Source organism: Camelus dromedarius, chromosome 5 (assembly GCF_036321535.1).
Source record: "Camelus dromedarius isolate mCamDro1 chromosome 5, mCamDro1.pat, whole genome shotgun sequence".
Taxonomy (NCBI): domain Eukaryota; kingdom Metazoa; phylum Chordata; class Mammalia; order Artiodactyla; family Camelidae; genus Camelus; species Camelus dromedarius.
The window spans coordinates 19,674,094-19,693,349 of NC_087440.1; the positions used below are offsets into that span (position 1 = coordinate 19,674,094).

The 19,256-nt window shown below is 32.4% G+C and overlaps 1 protein-coding gene across 5 annotated transcripts in view; it reads right to left on the reverse strand.

The window, feature by feature from the left end:
• The window catches only part of CTDSPL2 (CTD small phosphatase like 2), a 68,862-nt gene that overhangs the window by 36,686 nt on the left and 12,920 nt on the right, over window positions 1-19,256 (reverse strand). For all 5 annotated transcript variants that reach the window (XM_010994917.3, XM_010994918.3, XM_064485647.1 and 2 more), the window contains exon 2: window positions 14,369-14,580. In XM_010994917.3, the coding sequence (XP_010993219.1) occupies window positions 14,369-14,554 (186 nt within the window). In that variant the 5' untranslated portion in view covers window positions 14,555-14,580. The remainder of the gene's footprint in view (window positions 1-14,368; window positions 14,581-19,256) is intronic.

A 19,256-nucleotide genomic window follows, 5' to 3' on the forward strand; every position in this document is an offset into this window, starting at 1 on the left:
GGGGGAGAAATGGGTCCAGGAGGGTAAAAGTAGGGTACACTGGGGCAGCCAATACCCCTGCAGCTCTGCAAACACAGAACTAAGAAAATCAGTGACTGAGACTGCCAGAGATAACCTCAACGTTCACTCCAGTTAGGCAGCTAAGAGCAGCTGAAATGCTACCTTAGAGCTTAATACAAGGTATTAAAAACAGGGAAGCAGAAATAAGGTCTTATGGGTTCTGGAAAGTTGGAGCTTTAAACCAGGAGGACTGCTAAAATGGACACAAAAGGAAATGCAAATTGCCACACAAGAAGAGTCCCTGCTAAACCAGGACAAAACCCCTCTGGTTACAACTTTTAATTAAAAACTCTGTGTGTGTATGTGGGGGGGTAGTATAAAATTCAACCCCCATTACTCAGTATCCCCTAAATTGGTATAAGCCAAAATCCATCCATGTTATACTGAAATTACCTCTTTACCAATAGTATATAAGCTAACTGATAATGTCAAGGTACCACATATGGCAAAAAAGGCTATACTCTGCTCAACTGAGAAAACATTCAAATACTTTAGCTTGTATCTATAAAAAGGAAGAGGAAGCTATTAAGATCAGGGTTAAAGGTCTGCAGTCATTGACAATAAAATCCTTCAGAATAATGCATTCAAATGTCTGTTAATGCTCCAATTCTGAAAGATAATTCGTCACCAAATCCTATTCTTAAACCTTCAAGTATATAATTTCGGGACATTTTTGGATATAGTATAATTTTTAGGAGAGAAACTAGGAAAAACAAAAACAGGTTATTTTAATAAATCTAATAACCCTACAAAGTCTTCTCTGGAATTTGTATTTTTCATTTTCACTAAGATAGAGTTTTAAGGGGAAAATCTTGGGAATTTCGTGTTCTTAAATTTCTGAATCCAAAAGAAAACACAGAGAACAAAAATCCAAGAGCAAATTTACAACAAAAACCATGAAACAAAACTCCTCACCCAAACTCCAAGATGAGGAAAAACCAATAGCCCTTAACACTGGAGTAACCATATGTACCAGTGTAGAAGAAAGCAAAAGGATGCAAAAAGAGGGGTGTGACACATTTGAGAACAGGAAGAGCCCAAAATAGCTAATAGGTAGGTATTCAACGGAAAGTATGGAAGGCCAATTTGATGACAGTAGATGAAACAGGGCAGAGGAAGCTGCTGCCCAATCCAATAGCAAAGGGGCCTATTGTGAGACTGAAACAGGAACAATTTAGCTCCTATGAACCCTTGAAATTGACCAACTTTGGCTTCCTGGTAGAATAGAGCTCCACATGAGGGGAAACTGTTGGGAATGGAATCAAAATTCCACTGTAGGAAAGGCACAACAGGAGGAGACCGAAGTTTCAGTTAACATTTGGGTAGGGATAAAGAGACAGGAAAACTCAAAAAGCAATCACTATATTTTTAAACACTACACAAAACCAACAAAGTTAGTTAGAAAAGATACCCTGAAGTATACAACCTTCTAAAAATTCAGAAAAACTCATCTCAAAGAATGAGCAAAAATAAAGTACAGATCTCAAACCCCACACAAAATTATTATACTAAAACATACAACGAGTAAAATAACATCTCTACAGGTAAAGAAAGCATATCAGAAAATTCTAACAAGCATAAGAGACTATATAAAAATTGTAACTTTTATTTCAAAAAAGACAAAAGACACTAAGGGAAAAAAAGAGAAAAATTTAAGGGAGGTGGGGTTATAGCTCAGTGGCAGAGCTGCGTGCTTAGCAAGCACGAGGTCCAGGGTTCAATCCTCAAGACCTCCATTAGAAAATAAAAAACCAAAAAACAAACAAAAGACATTAAGACAGTGATATTGCACATACATCGGAGTTAGAAAAACTCAGAAATGAAGAGACATAACTAACAAAATCATTAGAAATAAAAGAAAATTCTGGAAATAAAGACTAAACTGGGACATAAAAGTGAGTAACTAGATTAGATTATGCCTTTAAGATAAGCAGAAGGTAAAATGGGGGAAAGAATTTTAAGACACTAAAATGTAACAAACATTGAATGCAGACACAGTAGATCGAGGTGGAAACTAAAACAAGAACGAGGCAACAGAACGAGTATCAGAAAATATTCCTCAAATAAAAGATCTGAAATTACATAATGAATACATTGTTTAACTAAACCTATCAACCCAGAAAAACAAATATAAAGATAGAGTCTAAACTTAACAGAATTTAAAGAAAAAAATCCTTTGAAAAACAAGGCAAAAATCAATTTATTTTTAAAGGGAAAAATAAGAGCATCATCAAACTTTGACAGCAATGCTTTTTACACCAGAAGAAAATGGAATAACATTTAACCAAGAAGAGAAACTGGAAGCCAAGGATTTTACATGCAGCAAAACTGATTTTCAAGTATAAAACTTAGAACGCTGTTCCCATGAGTGCTTCACGTGGCATCTACCAGAAAATGAGCTTCAGAAAAAAAAAATCAACTGCAGACAATAACCTGAGGACTCAGGATAAGCATTAAACATACCAAACATATATAGAATCTGTATAAGATAAATGAGGATTAAAAGATAGTATGTAATGACTACAGGCTCAGAATACATACATACACTGTAAGAGAAATCGGTAAGAGATAATGTTCACTTTAAAGACATTCTGAGACAGAAAAGTTGACAAAATTCATTTCCAGTTGATCAACATAAGAAATATCAAATGAAGTTCTTTAGGCATAAATTAAATAATACCAGATAGGATCCTAAATCTACAGTAAGGAATGAACACCAATAAGACAAATACATGAGTAAATACAAAAGATCTTTGTGTTCAATACTTTTTTTTTGTTTGCTTGTTTGTTTGGTTTTTTTTTTTTTTTTGGCAGGGGGAGGTGATTAGGTTTATTTATTTTTAGAGGAGGTACTGGGGATTGAACCCAGGACCTCATGAATGCTAAGCATAAGCTATACCCTCCCTGCTGTGTTCAATATTTCTACTGTGCACTTACTAGCTATCTTACACCTGCTACAATCTCTGTATCCTCATTATGATTTAGTAAATTATTCTGTAGTCTCATATACATGGAAACAGAGTAAGAGTACTCTTGCTTTGATTTACAATAAAGTTAAATTTGGTTTTGAAAGTTTTATCTAAACGTTACTTTAGAATTTAGTAATTTTATAAATAAAAGAAAACTTATAATTAAGAACAGATTGTTGGATTGAAAAAGAGAAGATTTGGTGATTTGTGATTTCAATCCATTGCTGCAAGTGATGAAAAGAAACTGACATAGAATTCTCTGACTCACAAAAGGGGGAAATCTATTCCAAAGAAACTAAATGAAACTGTATATTACAAATGAAACTATGATAAAGCTATTTCCCCTCTGGCTTCAAAAGTATTAAGTTGGCTTACTGTGTCTTATGCAATAGAACATATTCAAATAGAATTATGGTGCCAATTCAGTTGCACTGTCATTTGAGAACAATCATTCAGTTATTGTTGGTGGTGAATGTAAACTGGCGCAGCCACTATGGACAAAAGTATAATGGTTCTTTAAAAAACTAAAAACGGAGTTTTTCAGATATATGCACTCCTGGGCATATATCTGGAAAATACGAAAACTCTTAATTCGAAAAGATTCATACATGCATGCACCCCAGTGTTCACAGCAGCACTATTTACAATAGCCAAGACATGGAAGCAACCTAAGTGTCCACTGACAGATGAATGGATAAAGATGTGAATGTTACTCAGCCATAAAAAAGAATGCAATAATGTCATTTGCAGCAACATGGATGGACCTGGAAATTATACTAAGTGAAGTAAGTCAGACAGAGAAAGACAAATGTCATATGACAGCATTTATATGTGGAATCTAAAAAAAAGGAATACAAATGAACTTATTTACAAACAGAAAACAGACTCGCGAACATAGAAAACAAACTTATGGTTACCAGAGAGAAAAGGGTTGGGGAAGGGATAAATTAGGAGCCTGGAATTAACACATACACACTACTATATATAAAATAGATAAGCAACAAGGTCCTACTGTATAGCACAGGGAACTCTATTCAGTATCTTATAATAATCTATAATAGAAAATAATCTAAAAAAATATATATAATATATATGTACATGCACAAACTGAATCACTCTGCTGTACACCTGAAACTAACACAACATTGTAAATCAACTATACTTCAATTAAAAAACTCAGTATTTCAGATCTGTAAAAGCCAAAAACAGTTACAAGCTTTCAAATTAAAATGACAAAACCCAATGAAGTATCTTAAAAAATTATAATGCATTGTTTGAAAAAGTGTATATGACATGGTCAACTTACAAACCCTTATACAGTAAATTGTGCTGAAAGTCTGTTGGATAAAAAGTCAATTAAAAAAACAAGCACTTCCACTTTCCAATGATAAATCACTGAATTAAAGACCTAGCTGCAAACACAGAAAATGAGTTAATATCTGGTCTGCAGAATTGGACTTTAGCCTTACTAATGTGGCTGGGACTTTCTGTTTTGACTATACTTATCTGATATCAGTATCAACAAATCATCAAAAATTTTCTTTACTGTGAATGCATGGTAACCAACACAATTTTTAAAAAAATATCTCAGTTTATCCTGGAACAACTTGTGCTGACATTTGTGATGTCTGTGCAAAAAAGCAATGGTTTATAATTACTGCCACCTTAGCACAAATCAAGGTGCTGACAGCCAAAAGTCATTGTATTTTTCACTGCCATGTACTTGCAGGGGGTGGGGGGAGCCAGTTCTACTTAAGAATGTCCTTGATGAAGCTTAAAATTAAGTAAATCTTAACCCTTAAATATGTGTTAACATTCTATGTAAGATGGGAAGTACCCATAAAGCACTTCTATTGCAAACTGCTTCCATAATTGTCTTGAGTAAAAGCATTTGAATGACTGTTGGAGTTGTAAGCTGAATGAGACCACTTTTTCAGATGGAAAACTATTTTTACTTGAAGTAGATTATTTTCTGAAAAGTGAACAAAGCAAGCCTGTCACTTCAGGAAAAACTGATACCTTTTGTTGCCAACAAAAAATCTGAGCTTTCAAGCAAAACTTGGGATTTTAGAAAACTTGGACAAAGCACTATGAGCTTGACAGCTTCACTGAGTTCAGTGGAGTTGTTCACAAATGTGATTTTTAAATGCTGACTAATTAAGTATGTCAATATGGACACATGTGGAAGATCTACATTATTTAGTGAACCAGTAGGTCCCAAATAATCAGTGTATGATGTTACAAAGTCATATACAGATAAAAGATCCATTCCAAATGCAAGACAGACCAATGAAAAGATCATAGCAGTGCTTTCAAATTCAATCGTAGAACAAGAACCTAAGATACTACACCATTTATCAAGTTTTGGTATAGTACCTGAAATTATCTAAAAAGCATATTTCAATACTCCTTTTCTAAATACATGTGAGTATGATTTTCTTTATAGTCTTCAATGATAACAACTACCCTCTATGAAGCCATTAAAGAGATCCGTAAAACTGCAAATGTCATACTTCCCATTAATTTCCTTTTTGTTTTTAGAAAAATATTATTTGTATTAAAATGTAATGCGTTTAAAATTGTAATTATAAATGAATAGGTATTTTTTAAATTCCTCATTTTAATATCTAATGAGATATACTGACAGATATAACCCACATAAATAAGTGTTCTTTAGGATTTCCAATAATTTGTAAGAATGTAAAGGATTCTGAGTTCAAAAAGTTTAAGGACCACTTGCTCAAGAGGGACTACCAATGAATTCACAAGAGAAAAGTTAAAGTCCCTCCCAACAAATGGGAAAAAATTTTAACTGAAAGGGGGTATTGACAGGTGATAACCAAGGAGTATAACATTTCTTTGGGGGATGATATTGATGGTCTAAAACTGACTGCAGTAATGGCTGCACAACTCTGTGCATAGTACTAAAAGCTACTTGCTACATTTATACCTTAAATGGATGTATTTTACAGTATGTGAATTATATCTCAATAAAGAGAACACAAAAAAACAAACATACATCTATCATAATACAACAATGCCAATCTTAGTTATTTATCCAAACTTAAATATATGCCAATTCACGGATTCAAAACAGAAATGTTCATAGCAACTTCAGTCACCACAGCCAAAAAATGGAAATACTACAAATGGATTAACAAATTATACAACAGAATACTACCTGAGGTGCAGGGAAGGTGGGGGATAAATTACAGATACATGCAGGAACACAAATGAATCCAAAATTTTATGCTGAGTGGAGGAAGCATGACAAGTTGTATTCACATGTAACACCAGGAAAGATTTATATGCTCTATAATGATAGAAAGTAGATCCATGGTTGTCTAAGATAATGCTGTGACACTGTCTGCAAAAACTCTAACGGTACTCTTTGGTCATGAATGTGTAATTATGTTAAAATTCATGAAAACATATATTTAAATCAGTGTGTCTTATTGTGTTTAATTTAAAAAAAAGTCAACATAGGAGATAAAGTGGAATTCTAAAAGATAACTATTTTACCAAAAAGAAGGCAGGAGAAGAACAGAATAACAAATAACAAATGGGATAAATACAGAATAAATAAGATGGGAGATTTTAAACTCAACCATATTATTACACTAAATGTAAAAAGACTAACTCTGCCAATTTAAATATAAATACACAGGGTGGAAAAAGGTATAGCATGTAAACGGTAAGCAAGAAAGCTGTGTGGCTATATCAATATTAGGCCAAGTAAACCTCAAGGCAAATAAAATTACTAGAGATAATGAGAGACATTTCACAGCAGTAACAAGAATAATTTACACCCAACAATCATAAATGTGTATGCACCTAACAATGGAGCTTCAAAATACATGTAGAAAAAACTGATAGAACTGAAAGACAAAGCAGACAAATTCACAATTAAGAGTTGAGTATTTAAAATAAGATACAGAAGACTAGAATATTATCAACCAACTTGATCTAACATATTTACAGAACTACACTAAACAATTGCAGAATATGCATATTTTTTTCAAGTACACATGCGCCATTCACCAAAATAGACTATATGTTACAAAATAACAAAAAACACCAAAGAAATGAAATCATAGAGTATATTCTTGGATCACAATCAAAAGGTATCTAAGGAATGCCCAAATATATGGAAATTAAATAACACATTTCTAAATAATTCATGGGTCAAATTAAATCACAAATAAGGTAATAAAAATATAATCAGAACGTGTGGGAAAGCAGTACTTCTAAATACCTACATTAGGAAAAAAAAAGTGCAGTACTGATGATCTCGGCAAGGGCCAGCATACTACAGTCCAGATGCTAGGTTTAGCACACTGTTTTTATATGGTCAGCAAGCCAAGAATAGTCTTTATATTTTTAAATGGTTGAAGGGGGAAATCAAAAGAATGGTAATATTTCATGATTCATGAAAATTACAGGAAATTCAAATGCCAGTCCAAAGTCACACTCTCATTTATGTACTATGTACGAAGGAAGAGTTGAGCAGCAGCTACAATGGAAACAATACAGTCCACAAAGCCTAAAATATTTCTTATCTGAAACATTTATAGATGAAGTTGACTGATTCCTGTTCTAAGCTCCCATTTCTATAAGTTAGAAAGGTAGAAGTAAATCAAACAGAAAGTAGAAGAAAAAAACTAAAAATAATAAGCAGAAATCAATTAAATAGATAATGGAAACAAAAAAAGAAAATGAACAAAGACAGATGTTGGTTCCTTCAAAGAGTAATGAAACTGATAAAGCTCTAGCAAGACAGAACAAAACAAAGATAAATCATAAATTATTCACATCAGGAATGAAAAGAGGAACATCATTATAGATCCTACATACATTACTAGGTCAACACAGAAATAAAACTTTTCACCAAATAATTTGATAACTTAGATGAACAAAGTCCTCGAAAAACACACATGACCAAAACCAAAACAGAAATAGAAAAACTAAACAACCCCAAATATATTAAAGAAATCAAATTTATATTAAAAGCTATCCCACAAGCAATTCCAATTATATTCCAGAAATCCCTCTCTAGAATTCACCAGAGATTTCTACTAATAATTTAAGGATGAGGTAATACTAAGCCAACACAAGCTCTCTGAGAAACAAGAAGCAGAGGAACAGTTCTTGACTTGTTTTATGATACCAGTATAATTCTAATCTCCAAATTTTAAAGTTTTCAGATCAAAATTACAGACCAAAACCCTTATGAACACAGATACAAAAAATCCTTAAAAACAAAAAAAAGCAGCAAATCATATACAGCCATACACATTTGGTTTTCCATTAAAAAAAATTTAAGTTCTATTCCATATTAAAAGACTAAAAGAGGAAAATCTGAAGAACATCTCCATAGATGCAGAAAAGTCTTTGACAAAACTCAACAACATGATAAAAACTTACAGTAAACTAGGAACAGAAAGGAACTTCCTAAACTGATAAAAGATTATGGAAAATATTTAGCTAATATCATACCTAGTGTAAACAAACTCTTATGTCCTAAGATCAGCAACAAGACAAGGTGTTTGCTCTCTCACCACTTTTACTAATCAATGTATGAGAAGTCCTAATCAATGCAATAAGTGAAGAAAAAGAAATAAAAGGCCTAGCAATCAGAAAAGAAAAAGTAAAACACTAGTTATCTGGTATATGATATGTATGTATAAAACCCCATGAAATCTTGTAGTACTAGGTCAATACTAAACAATAATATTTACATATATTAGCAACAAACAACTAGAAAGTAAAAACTTTAAATTGAAGACTCAATACTGTTAAGATGTCCATTCTCATTAAATGACCTACATATTTGTTAACAATTTCTATGATCATTCCAGTAGGCTTTTTTTGAGAAACAGACAAGCTAATTCTATAATTTATATGTAAGTATAAAGGATCTGAAATAATAAAGCAAACTTGAAAAAAAAAGTTGAAATACTTACCTATCTTGTTTCAAGACTCACTACAAGGTGGGTGAGGTAATAGCTCAGTGGTAGAGTATGTGCCTACTAGCGAGCACAAGGTCCTGGGTTCAGTCCCCAATACCTCCATTAAAAAAATAAACAAAACCTAATTGCTCATGTATACAAAAAAGTATATAGTGCTATATGTCAATTATATCTCAATAAAACTGGGGGGAAAAAAGACTCACAACAAAAACTGTAGTAATAAAGACAGTACAGTACAGATGTAACGATAGATCTATAAATCAATGGAAAAGAATAATTTCAGAAACAGACTGAAATATAGCCTTTGACTTTCAAGCAATTAATCTAATGTGGAAAGGAAAGTTTCTAACAGATGTTAACCAACTAGATATCCACAGGGGGGAAGGGGAAAGAGGAAGAACTTTTCCTTTATTCATTCATCTATGTATTTATTGTGGTCTCATGGGTTATTTCATTCTAGAAATGTAGAGGTTATAATCTGTTAATACCAAAGGTTTAGAATGAGACATTTCTTCAAGGAGCCTTTATTTCTTTTAGTGAAAGGTGGTATTTAGAAACTAAGATCTGGATGCTAAGTGCTCACAGTTCTGCAGATCAAGCAAGGAAATATATGAATGTATGCATGTATGCTAGTTGATGTGTGTGTGTGTGTGTGTGTGTGTGTGCAAGGAAATTATGAATGTATGCATGTATGCTAGTTGATTGTGTGTGTGTGTGTGTGTGCAAGGAAATATATGAATGTATGCATGTATGCTAGTTGATGTGTGTGTGTGTGTGTGTGCGTGTGTGTGTGTGTAAAAGGAGGGAGGGGAAAAAAAGGGAGAGAGAGAGAAAGGAAGAGAGAATATAAATATGACTGAATCTGAAAACCAGTTAGGTTTTCCTTCATTAAATTCAACTGGTTAGCCCAAACTTATTTTTTCATTCCATAATAAATGTAAATTACTTAGTTAATCTGGTTGTTAAATAACTTATCTACAAAGATACATGAACAAGTGGGATTTAACTCTGGAAGGAGGAAAATTTCCAAATAAAGCTATGAAATTTGGTAATACAAAGGTTAAAGAGTTAGAATAAAGTTTTCATCTAATCATGTTTTTCAAACTAAGCACAATCCACTAGTGGATCACAAAGTCAATTTATAGTATGAAAAAATCACCTTTAAAAGGGGAATAAGAAAACAACAGAATAGAAAAGAAAAATCAGAGCATATCAAGTATATTAAGGGAGAGTTTTATTTCATATATATGAATGTGGTATACAAGATGCTATTCCTTTTTGTGGATCATAGTTAAAAGACCTAAAAACACTGATTTAATATAACAGGTACTACTTTATTAGAATTATAACCATATGGAAACTGACAACCCTTAACTATGACAGCATAACAGTATTTAGTTATAAACAGAGAAAAAGACCATTTTGTTATGGGAAAATTCAACCACCTATTTAGAAAGGTACAGAGAGACTGTTGGTATAAAGGAAATATATTTTAACTGTGAGCTCTTCCTTCACTTCAAGTATATATCAGAAATCTCACTATGCTAAAAGCAGAAAGACTGCATATGAACAATTGCTGAGCACTCTTACTGACAATTACATAATTCTGTAATGAGAGAAGTGGTAAATCCTTGAATTATAAAATCAGAATTTGAAAGAGACCAGAGATTTCATTCACTGTTATGGTCTGAGTTGTGTACCTCAAAACTCCTATGTTGAAGCCTAACCTCAATCAGAAACCAAGAATGTAATCATATTTGGAGATACGGCCTTCAAAGAGGTAATTAAAGTTAAAAAGTGGGGACATTAGGGTGGGCCCTAATCCAAATATGACTGGTGTACTTGTAAGATGAGGAGATTACGACACAGATAACACAGGGCGATGATATAAGGACACAGCAAGAAGGTGGTCATCTGCAAGACAAGGAAAAAAGCCTCAGGAAAAAAATCAACCAGGCAACACCTTGACTTTAGACCTCTAGCTGCCACAACTGTAAGAAAACAAATTTCTGTTGTTTAAACTACCCACTCTGTGATATTTCATTATGGCAGACTATTATATACCTACTAAACTAGTACACACCTCTTATATGAACAACATATGTTTAAATTACGTAAATACTCTCATGGCTAATTTATGCCAAGTTATGACTAGAATACAGATTAAAACTTATTAGCAACATAAAAATGGGTCAGTAGCCATTCAAACTAGAAATCATAATAGTAAAGAAGAGCAAAAAAGTTGGCTATAATGTAGAGACCAAGTTTCAAAAAGTCAGACTCATAAGACATAAGACAGACAATGTCAAAAACCTTAGAAGGAAAACAGCTCAAAAAAGAAAGCAAGGAAGTTTATCTAAAAAGTTAAATTCTAACCACATAAATTTAAAAGTCCAAAAGAAGAAAGAAAAGGTATACAAGAAACCAGAAGCAGTATAGGGAGTTACCTACTAACCTGGTTTTGAAAAGGACACTTGTGGAAATAAGTAATCTATCATCCAATCGGGAAACTAAAGACAGAGAAGGATGATATGTGCAAACAATATTAGGGGAAAAAGTTTCCTAGAAAGAGAACGTTTCAAGCTATGAGCTGATGATACAAGAAAATGATAAAGTTAGGAGCACAGGAAGACTCAATTCTTATTTATTTTCATTAAGAAAATTTTCAATCCTTACACAAGATAGGTGATGTTATAAAGACAGTATCTAGCTACTTTGAGATAGAATGATACAGAAAAAAGAGCACAGGTATCACAGTCAAATTGTACCTGGGTTTAAATCCCAGCACTGTCACTTACTGGAAAGGCAGTAGTGGAAAGAGGTTAAGAATGTAGGCTCTGAAACCAGAGTATCTGGGTTTCAATTCCAGTGTTGCTACTTAAAGTTAAGTAACCCTGCAAAGTTATCCCTGTGCTTCAGTTTCCTCATCTGTAATATGGAGATGATAGAACCTACTTCATATGGTTTGAAGAACTTACACAGGGCACATAGTAAATGCTCAATAATTTATTAACTATCATCATATTTGTTCTTCATTATTATTTTTATTTACCCTGGGCAAGTTATTTATTATAATTATTACTGCTGTTAGAATAATTATAATTAACATTATAATAATTATAATTAACACTGTATAAGTTGCAACTGTACAATTAACTAAGCCTCAGTTTTTCTATTCTATAAAATACCAGTTATAAGCATTAAGGAGATACTGGATATAAAGCACCTAACAGATATTCAATAAATATTAGCTTCTAACTCCTATCCAAATTTTGAAAAAGACAATAATGTTGTATTTAAGACACTAAACATAAAAGCAAGCACTGGAAACTCAGTAAAATTTTAGAATGTATTATCAAGAAGATGGTTTAAGGACAACGCAGATAAGAAACAACAATTAGAAGCCAGTATAAGCTCATTAGGAATAATACATGACAAGCTAATCTTTTAATATACTTCTTACATAGGGTTAGTAGACTGGGAAAACAAACAGTGTACCTTGATTTCAGTAAAGTAAATACTAATTTTCAAAATAACCTTACAGAATATAATAATGAAAATGGGGTGAATAACAGTATAATTAAATAAGTTTGCAGCTGTATGAAAATCTTGCTTAAAAATATTAATTAATAAGACGTTAGTCTGTAAACAAGTTTTTAGTGGCCGTATCCTATTTAAGTAGGTAGTAATGAAAAATCCTAGGTTTAAGTTTAAAAGAAAAGAAAAAGGAAACTGACAGCAATTTCTATAGAAATCCCTGAGTGTTCTAACTGGCACAGGCAAAAATTTGCTAATGAACAAAGACAGATCTAAGACTACTAAAGGAGAAAAAAGAAGGCATGATATGATATGATGCCACATTAATAGAAGAATGTCCAGCTCAAAGGAAACAAAAATGAACAGAAGTCAGAAGACGTAAGAAAAACCCACCTTCACTTCTGGTTGTTTTTACCTTTCATGAATAACAGAAGCGGGTGACCAAGAGGGTGATATATATTATATATTATATAATGTCATATAATGAAACTAGAAATATTTCGCCAGGACAGTGATTGAGGGTTTGCACTTGCACATGGAGAAAAAGAACAAATGAAAAAGTAAAGGGGAGATCTATTTTCTTCAAGATGAGGAAAAACTCTACATTTATAGAGTTGTTCAGAGAATGAACTAACATCGAGTAACGTTCTCATCAGAGGCTAATGACAACCCACTAGGAATTTATAGATTCAGAAATCCATGTTTCTGGAAGGAATTTGATCTTTTATACAATAATACTAAAATACTTCTAGTACTACATAAATTAACTCAAAGAAACTTTTAAAAATTCTATTTAAAATTAACAAAAATAATTTTTACTTATATTATTAGTAAAATGAAACAAAATAAAACTACCAAAACAAAAAGAAAAATTCTACAACCACAGAATATTTCTAAATCTTGGCCAATGGTTCACAGTAACCAGATTTTGTTAATTCTATGACTATCACTATAAATAAATCACCATGCTGATTTATTTTTCTAGTTATCAAAGTGATAAACTTACATTATAATAAGATTTATCATATATATGTATACATATATAAATAATAAATATATTATAAATTATAAAACAAAATTATAAATATAAAAAATAAATTAAAATAATCCCAGGAAAGAACACAAGAGTAGTCAACAGTGATAACAAAATATATATACAATGAATGATAATAACCCTATCCATTTATGGAGTTCATTAACATTTCTCAAGCTGCTTTTCTACCTATTTGCCATTTATCTGAAAGAAACTCTGAGGCAGCTCTAAAGCTGTTAGTATTAGTCCCATTTTACTGTCTTCCGGAGGCTCACGGGGGCAAACAACTTTCTTCAGATCATTCAAGTTAGTCCAGAGTATGAATCTGAATCATGACTCCTGGTCAGTGTCTATTCTTTAATAACTTTGTTTTCTCTTTAATGAATAATACATTTTCATTTTACAAATGTTAGAATTCAGGTAGATAAGGGAAATCATCTTCCCAATTAGATAATGTACTAATATTAACAAGAAACTTTAACTTATCCTTGAGATGAAAAAAATGGAAGTAAAAGAAAATAATGTAAGTAAAGGAATAAGAAAAAATTTCTTTTACTTCCCATAATACTATGTTGAAAAAAATGCAAGGCTAAGAGAATCAGTTAAGTAGAAGAAATAATGTTTTCTTGAATGGCCATTAAACATTTTATATGTAAATATTCTTTTAACACCAAAATGTAGACATATTCCTTTAAAGTAAACTCTAGCAATATTAGATTTCTCATCTTTACACACTTAGAGAAAACAACCTAAACTTCACTTTTAATGATAAAAGTAAAAGGTAAAGACAAAACCATTACCTTGGGTGTGCTTCCTTTAATGAATTTTTTAATTGAAGACAACAAGCCGGTTTCATTCTTCGGTGGTTTTTCTCCTCCTGAAGGCAGGCTATCATCAACCTCCGAATATTTCCTCTTTGCTCTGGCAGTGCGTTGTGTTTGGATTTGATTTGATTGCTGAGAAGCTTTCCGTGTTCTCAGCCTCATCTTTTACAGGTGCCACATGTAAAACTCTAAGAGAAAAATAATAAGGATTATTAAAATTAAAATTAAACCTAGTGTGCCCACATGTGCCCAGCTTATATAACAAAAAAAAAAAAACCTCTTGATTAAAAAGAAGTCTGAGTCTCCAGAAGACTGAAATAAGAAGCTAACATTTTAATTGAAAGGCTTAGTGCTTTGAACTTTATATACATTCTCCCAAATAACCTTCCCACAACTTCTGAATTATCTCTCATGATCTAATAAAGTAGGAGTAACACCAAAGAGTGTGCATGTTCCTTCCAGAGCACTATGCTGCCTCCAGCCATGCCGCATTATCACTCATTCATTCAAGTATTTATTGGGCATTCACCACATTTCAGGCACTGGGTTATATAAGCGCCTAGTAAAACGAGATAGAGAAGGTTTTTAGTCTCTGGAGCTCACATTGTACTAGAAAAAGTCCTTAGTCAATGAATTAATTCCATGAGCACAATTCTAATAATCAATAAGCATACAAGAAGAACAAGAATGGCTGGATCATTTTGTGGGATCTGATTTTACCATACATAATGGTACTTTAAAAACTGAATTCATATATCAGAAAGAAAATATGAGACCATCTACTTGAACTTTCTCATTTTTGGATGAGAAATTAATGGCTGGTAAAATTGTCCCAAGACTTAGAAGTAGTTGAGAACATACCCTGAATTAGAATCTGTGAAATAAAATACAAAAATTACTACACTAAGAATTAAGAGATATTACCTCTAATCCTACTTCAATCACAGCTAAGCTATAGCCACTTAACTATTTTTTCCAGCTGTATAATGAATACATTCATCATACCATCTTGAGGCTCAAAATGAAAAAGGAATTAGAAAAAGCTATGAGGTGCAGAGGACCATAAAGCTACTCATAACAGTGAATGAATTCAGAGAGTCTAACTCCACTTAAGCACTCTAAACTCCTAAAGGTGCAGAAATTCTTGGCAGAGGGTAGGGTGTTCACAGACAAATTAGGAAGTTTAAGAAGTCATGCCTTCCTACAATGAAAAAGAACATGAAAAGAAAAAAAAAAAGAATATGAAAAGAATATACGTATAACTGAATCAATATGCTCTGTACACCAGAAACTAACACAAACTGCTTTACAAACTGATTGTAAATCAGCTATATTTCAATTAAAAAAAAAAACAAAAACGCATGTCTTCAGTAATTCAATACTATAGTCACAGAAAAAAGTTAGAACCCTCTCCTCTTTTTAAAATACAGAGACTGCCTTGTGTGCACACACACAAGCACACAATCTACTCCAACAAAAAACCCAACTCGAAGGCTTTACCAGAGTCCTAAAATATTTTTCCAAATAACAATTTAGTTTTTCATTACTAAATGGTGCTCAGTTTTAAGTTGTCATCCTCAAATATTGCCTTTTTTCCTAAAAAGTCAAAGTTAACTTTTAGAGGGATTTACCCAATGCATGTATTATTTACTTAATAACTCTATAACAGTGCATAAATTTTTTCTTCATTCTTGTGTTCTTTAGCACAGAATTCCTTAGAAATGGAGAATTCCCATATAGCAAATGCATGGAGTAATTTTTCAAGAAGAACATTATTTTCAATTCAATATCTGTTAAATAAAAAAAAAATTTCCCCAAAATATCTAACGGTGAACCTATCTTAAATCCAGAATCATTAAATTTAATGAAATTAAATCATGAAATTTAAAAATTTATGAAATAATACACTGATATAAAGTAGGTCTTATAAGACTAAAGACATAGCTAGTCCAGTCTTACGAGGTTCAGCTCACTAAAATTTAAATATTTATTAGTCAACGGCTACCAAAATGGTGATAAAGGATAAAAGTGATAATCCGTTCCCATGAGAATCAAAATCTAGCATATCTATATGATATGTATATCATATAGTGTATAAAATGCTAGGTCAATGCACATGAGAGAGTGAAGAAGGTTCTGGGAAAGCTTAAGAGAAAGGTCCTTTGAACTTAAAAATAACCAGTGGATACACACTGGAAAGAAAGACAAGAACATTTAAAGGAAGCTAAAATGTAGAGGGGTTTGGCCCATTCCAACAGTGAGCTGTAAAAGGTATACTTAATAAGTCTAAATGGGCTGGAGCAATCAAGCCCTCATAAACTTTCAACACTAACCACTCACAAAACAGATGAAGAAAACACATACTTTTCAATCCCACAAGGAATGCTCACCAAGATAGACCATATGCTGAGCCATAAAACAAGTCTTAATAAACGTCAAGACTAAAATCTTACAAAGTAATGTTCTTCAACCACAATTATACACCAAAAACAAATAAACAAAAAACTTGACAGTACCACATACACTTGGAAATTTTTAAATATATTTATAAATAAATCATGGGTCAAAAAGAACTCACAAGGGAAATACAAAATACTTTGAAATGAAGAATAACAAAAAGAGAGCATATCAAAATTTCTGGGATGTAATAAGCAGCATTTAAGAGGAAAACCGTAAACATACACGCATCTAACAACAGAGTCCCCAAAATATATAAAGCTGAAACTATCAATCTAAAGTGAAAAATAGGCAATTCACAATAATAGATGGAGACATTAATATTCCACTTACAGTAAAAGACAGAACAACTACAAAAGATCAACAAGGTAACAGAAGACCTGAACAATTCTCAAGATCTCAGTCATATGTATATAGAACATTCTAAGCAACAACTGAACAATGAAGCCAAAAGTTGGTTCTTTGAAAAGGTCAACAAAATTGACAAACCTTTAGACTAGCCAAGAAAAGAGAAAATTCAACTTCCCAAAACCAGGAATAGAAGAAGGGACATTAATACTAACCTTACAGAAATAAAATGGATTGTAAAAGGAATACTATAAAAAATTATATGCCAACAAATTAGGTAACTAGACTCAATGGACACATTTCTATGAAGACACAACTAAGATAGACTCACGAATAAATCTGAAAGACTCGTAACAAGTAAAGAGAATGAATTAGTAAGAAAAAATACCACAAAAAAAAATTCCAGGACCAGATGGCTTCACTGGTAAATTTTACCAAATGTTTAAAGAAGAACTAACACCAATCTTTCTCAAACTCTTACAAAAAATCGAGGAACACCTCCCAACTCAGTCTATGAGGCCAGCATTATTACCCTGATACCAAAGTCAAACAAAGAACCTCAGAAAAAAAAAAAAAAAGAAAAAGAAAAAGAAATCTACAGGTCAGTACCCCTTGGAAACATAGACACAATTATCCTCAACAAAATACCAGCAAGCTGAATCCAACAGCTTAATAAAAAGACTATATACCATGACCAAGTGGGATTTATCCCAGGAATGGAAGTGTGGTTTAACATGAAAACCAATCAAATACACCATATTAAAAGAATAAAGGAAAAACTCCACGTGATCATCTCAACTGATGCACGAAAAGTATCTGACCACATCTGACACCCTTTAACAATAAAAAAAAACTCAACAAACCAGAACAGAAGGGAATTTTTTCAATCCAATAAAAGGCATCTACAAAAAACCCCACAACATCATACTTCATAGTGAAAAGCTAAATGCCTTCCTTCTAAGATCAAGAGTAAGACAAGGATACTTACTCTCACTACTTTTATTCAACATTTTACTAGAAGTTCTAGGCAATGAAGCAAGAAAAAGAAGGAAAAGAAACCCAAGTTACAAAGGAAAAGGTAAAACTATCTCTTTGTAGATGACATGTTCTTGTATAAAGAATAACCATAAAAGCAGTTACCATAAAAAGAAAAAATGAATAAACTAGACTTGAAAAAAATTAAAAATATTGTGTTCACCAAAAGACATCAGTAAGAAAATCAGAAGGCAAGCAACAAACTGAGAAGATATTCACAAAACACATATCTTGAAAGCACTTATATGCAGAATATAAAGAAATCCTAAAGCACAATAATAAAGACAAACAAGCCAATAGAAAAAACTGGCAAGAGATTTGAGAAGACATTTCTTTCTTTCTTTCTTTCTTTTTTTTTTTTTTGGTGGAGGTACTGCGGATTGAACTCAGGACCTTGTGCATGCTAAGCACACACTCTATCACTGAACTATACTCTCCCCCTAGAAGATACTTCATAAAAGTATGATTGGCCACAAGCATATGAAATGACACTCAGTATTACTCATCATCAGAAGTGCAAGTTATAGTTATAATAGCATACTAATCCACCTCTACTCAAATTGCAAAAAGTAAAAAGATTGACAAGGGTATGGAACAATGAGGGCTCTCATATTCTTCTGGTGGGAATCTAAGGTTTCGATAACAGTTGAGCAATTTCTAATAAATAACACACAGCCCTTCGATTCAATAATTTCATGTGTAAGTTTTTTATCCAAGGGAAATGTAAACATGTCCACAAATGTACTTTCACAAAAATGTTCCTGGAGGCTTTATTTACAGTAGCCCCAAACTGGGAACAACAAAAAGCCTAGCAACAGAAAGATGAATATTGTGGGCTTTGTGTTTGTCTGCTTGTTTTTTTTTTTACAGTGGAATAATAATCAGAAACAGAAAGCAACAATTACTAATATAGTCAACAACATGAAATAATCTCACACTGAGCAATGGCAGACACAAAAGAGTACATATTTGGTGACACCATTAAAAAGAAATTCTATCAGAGGCAAAAATAATCTAAGGAGAA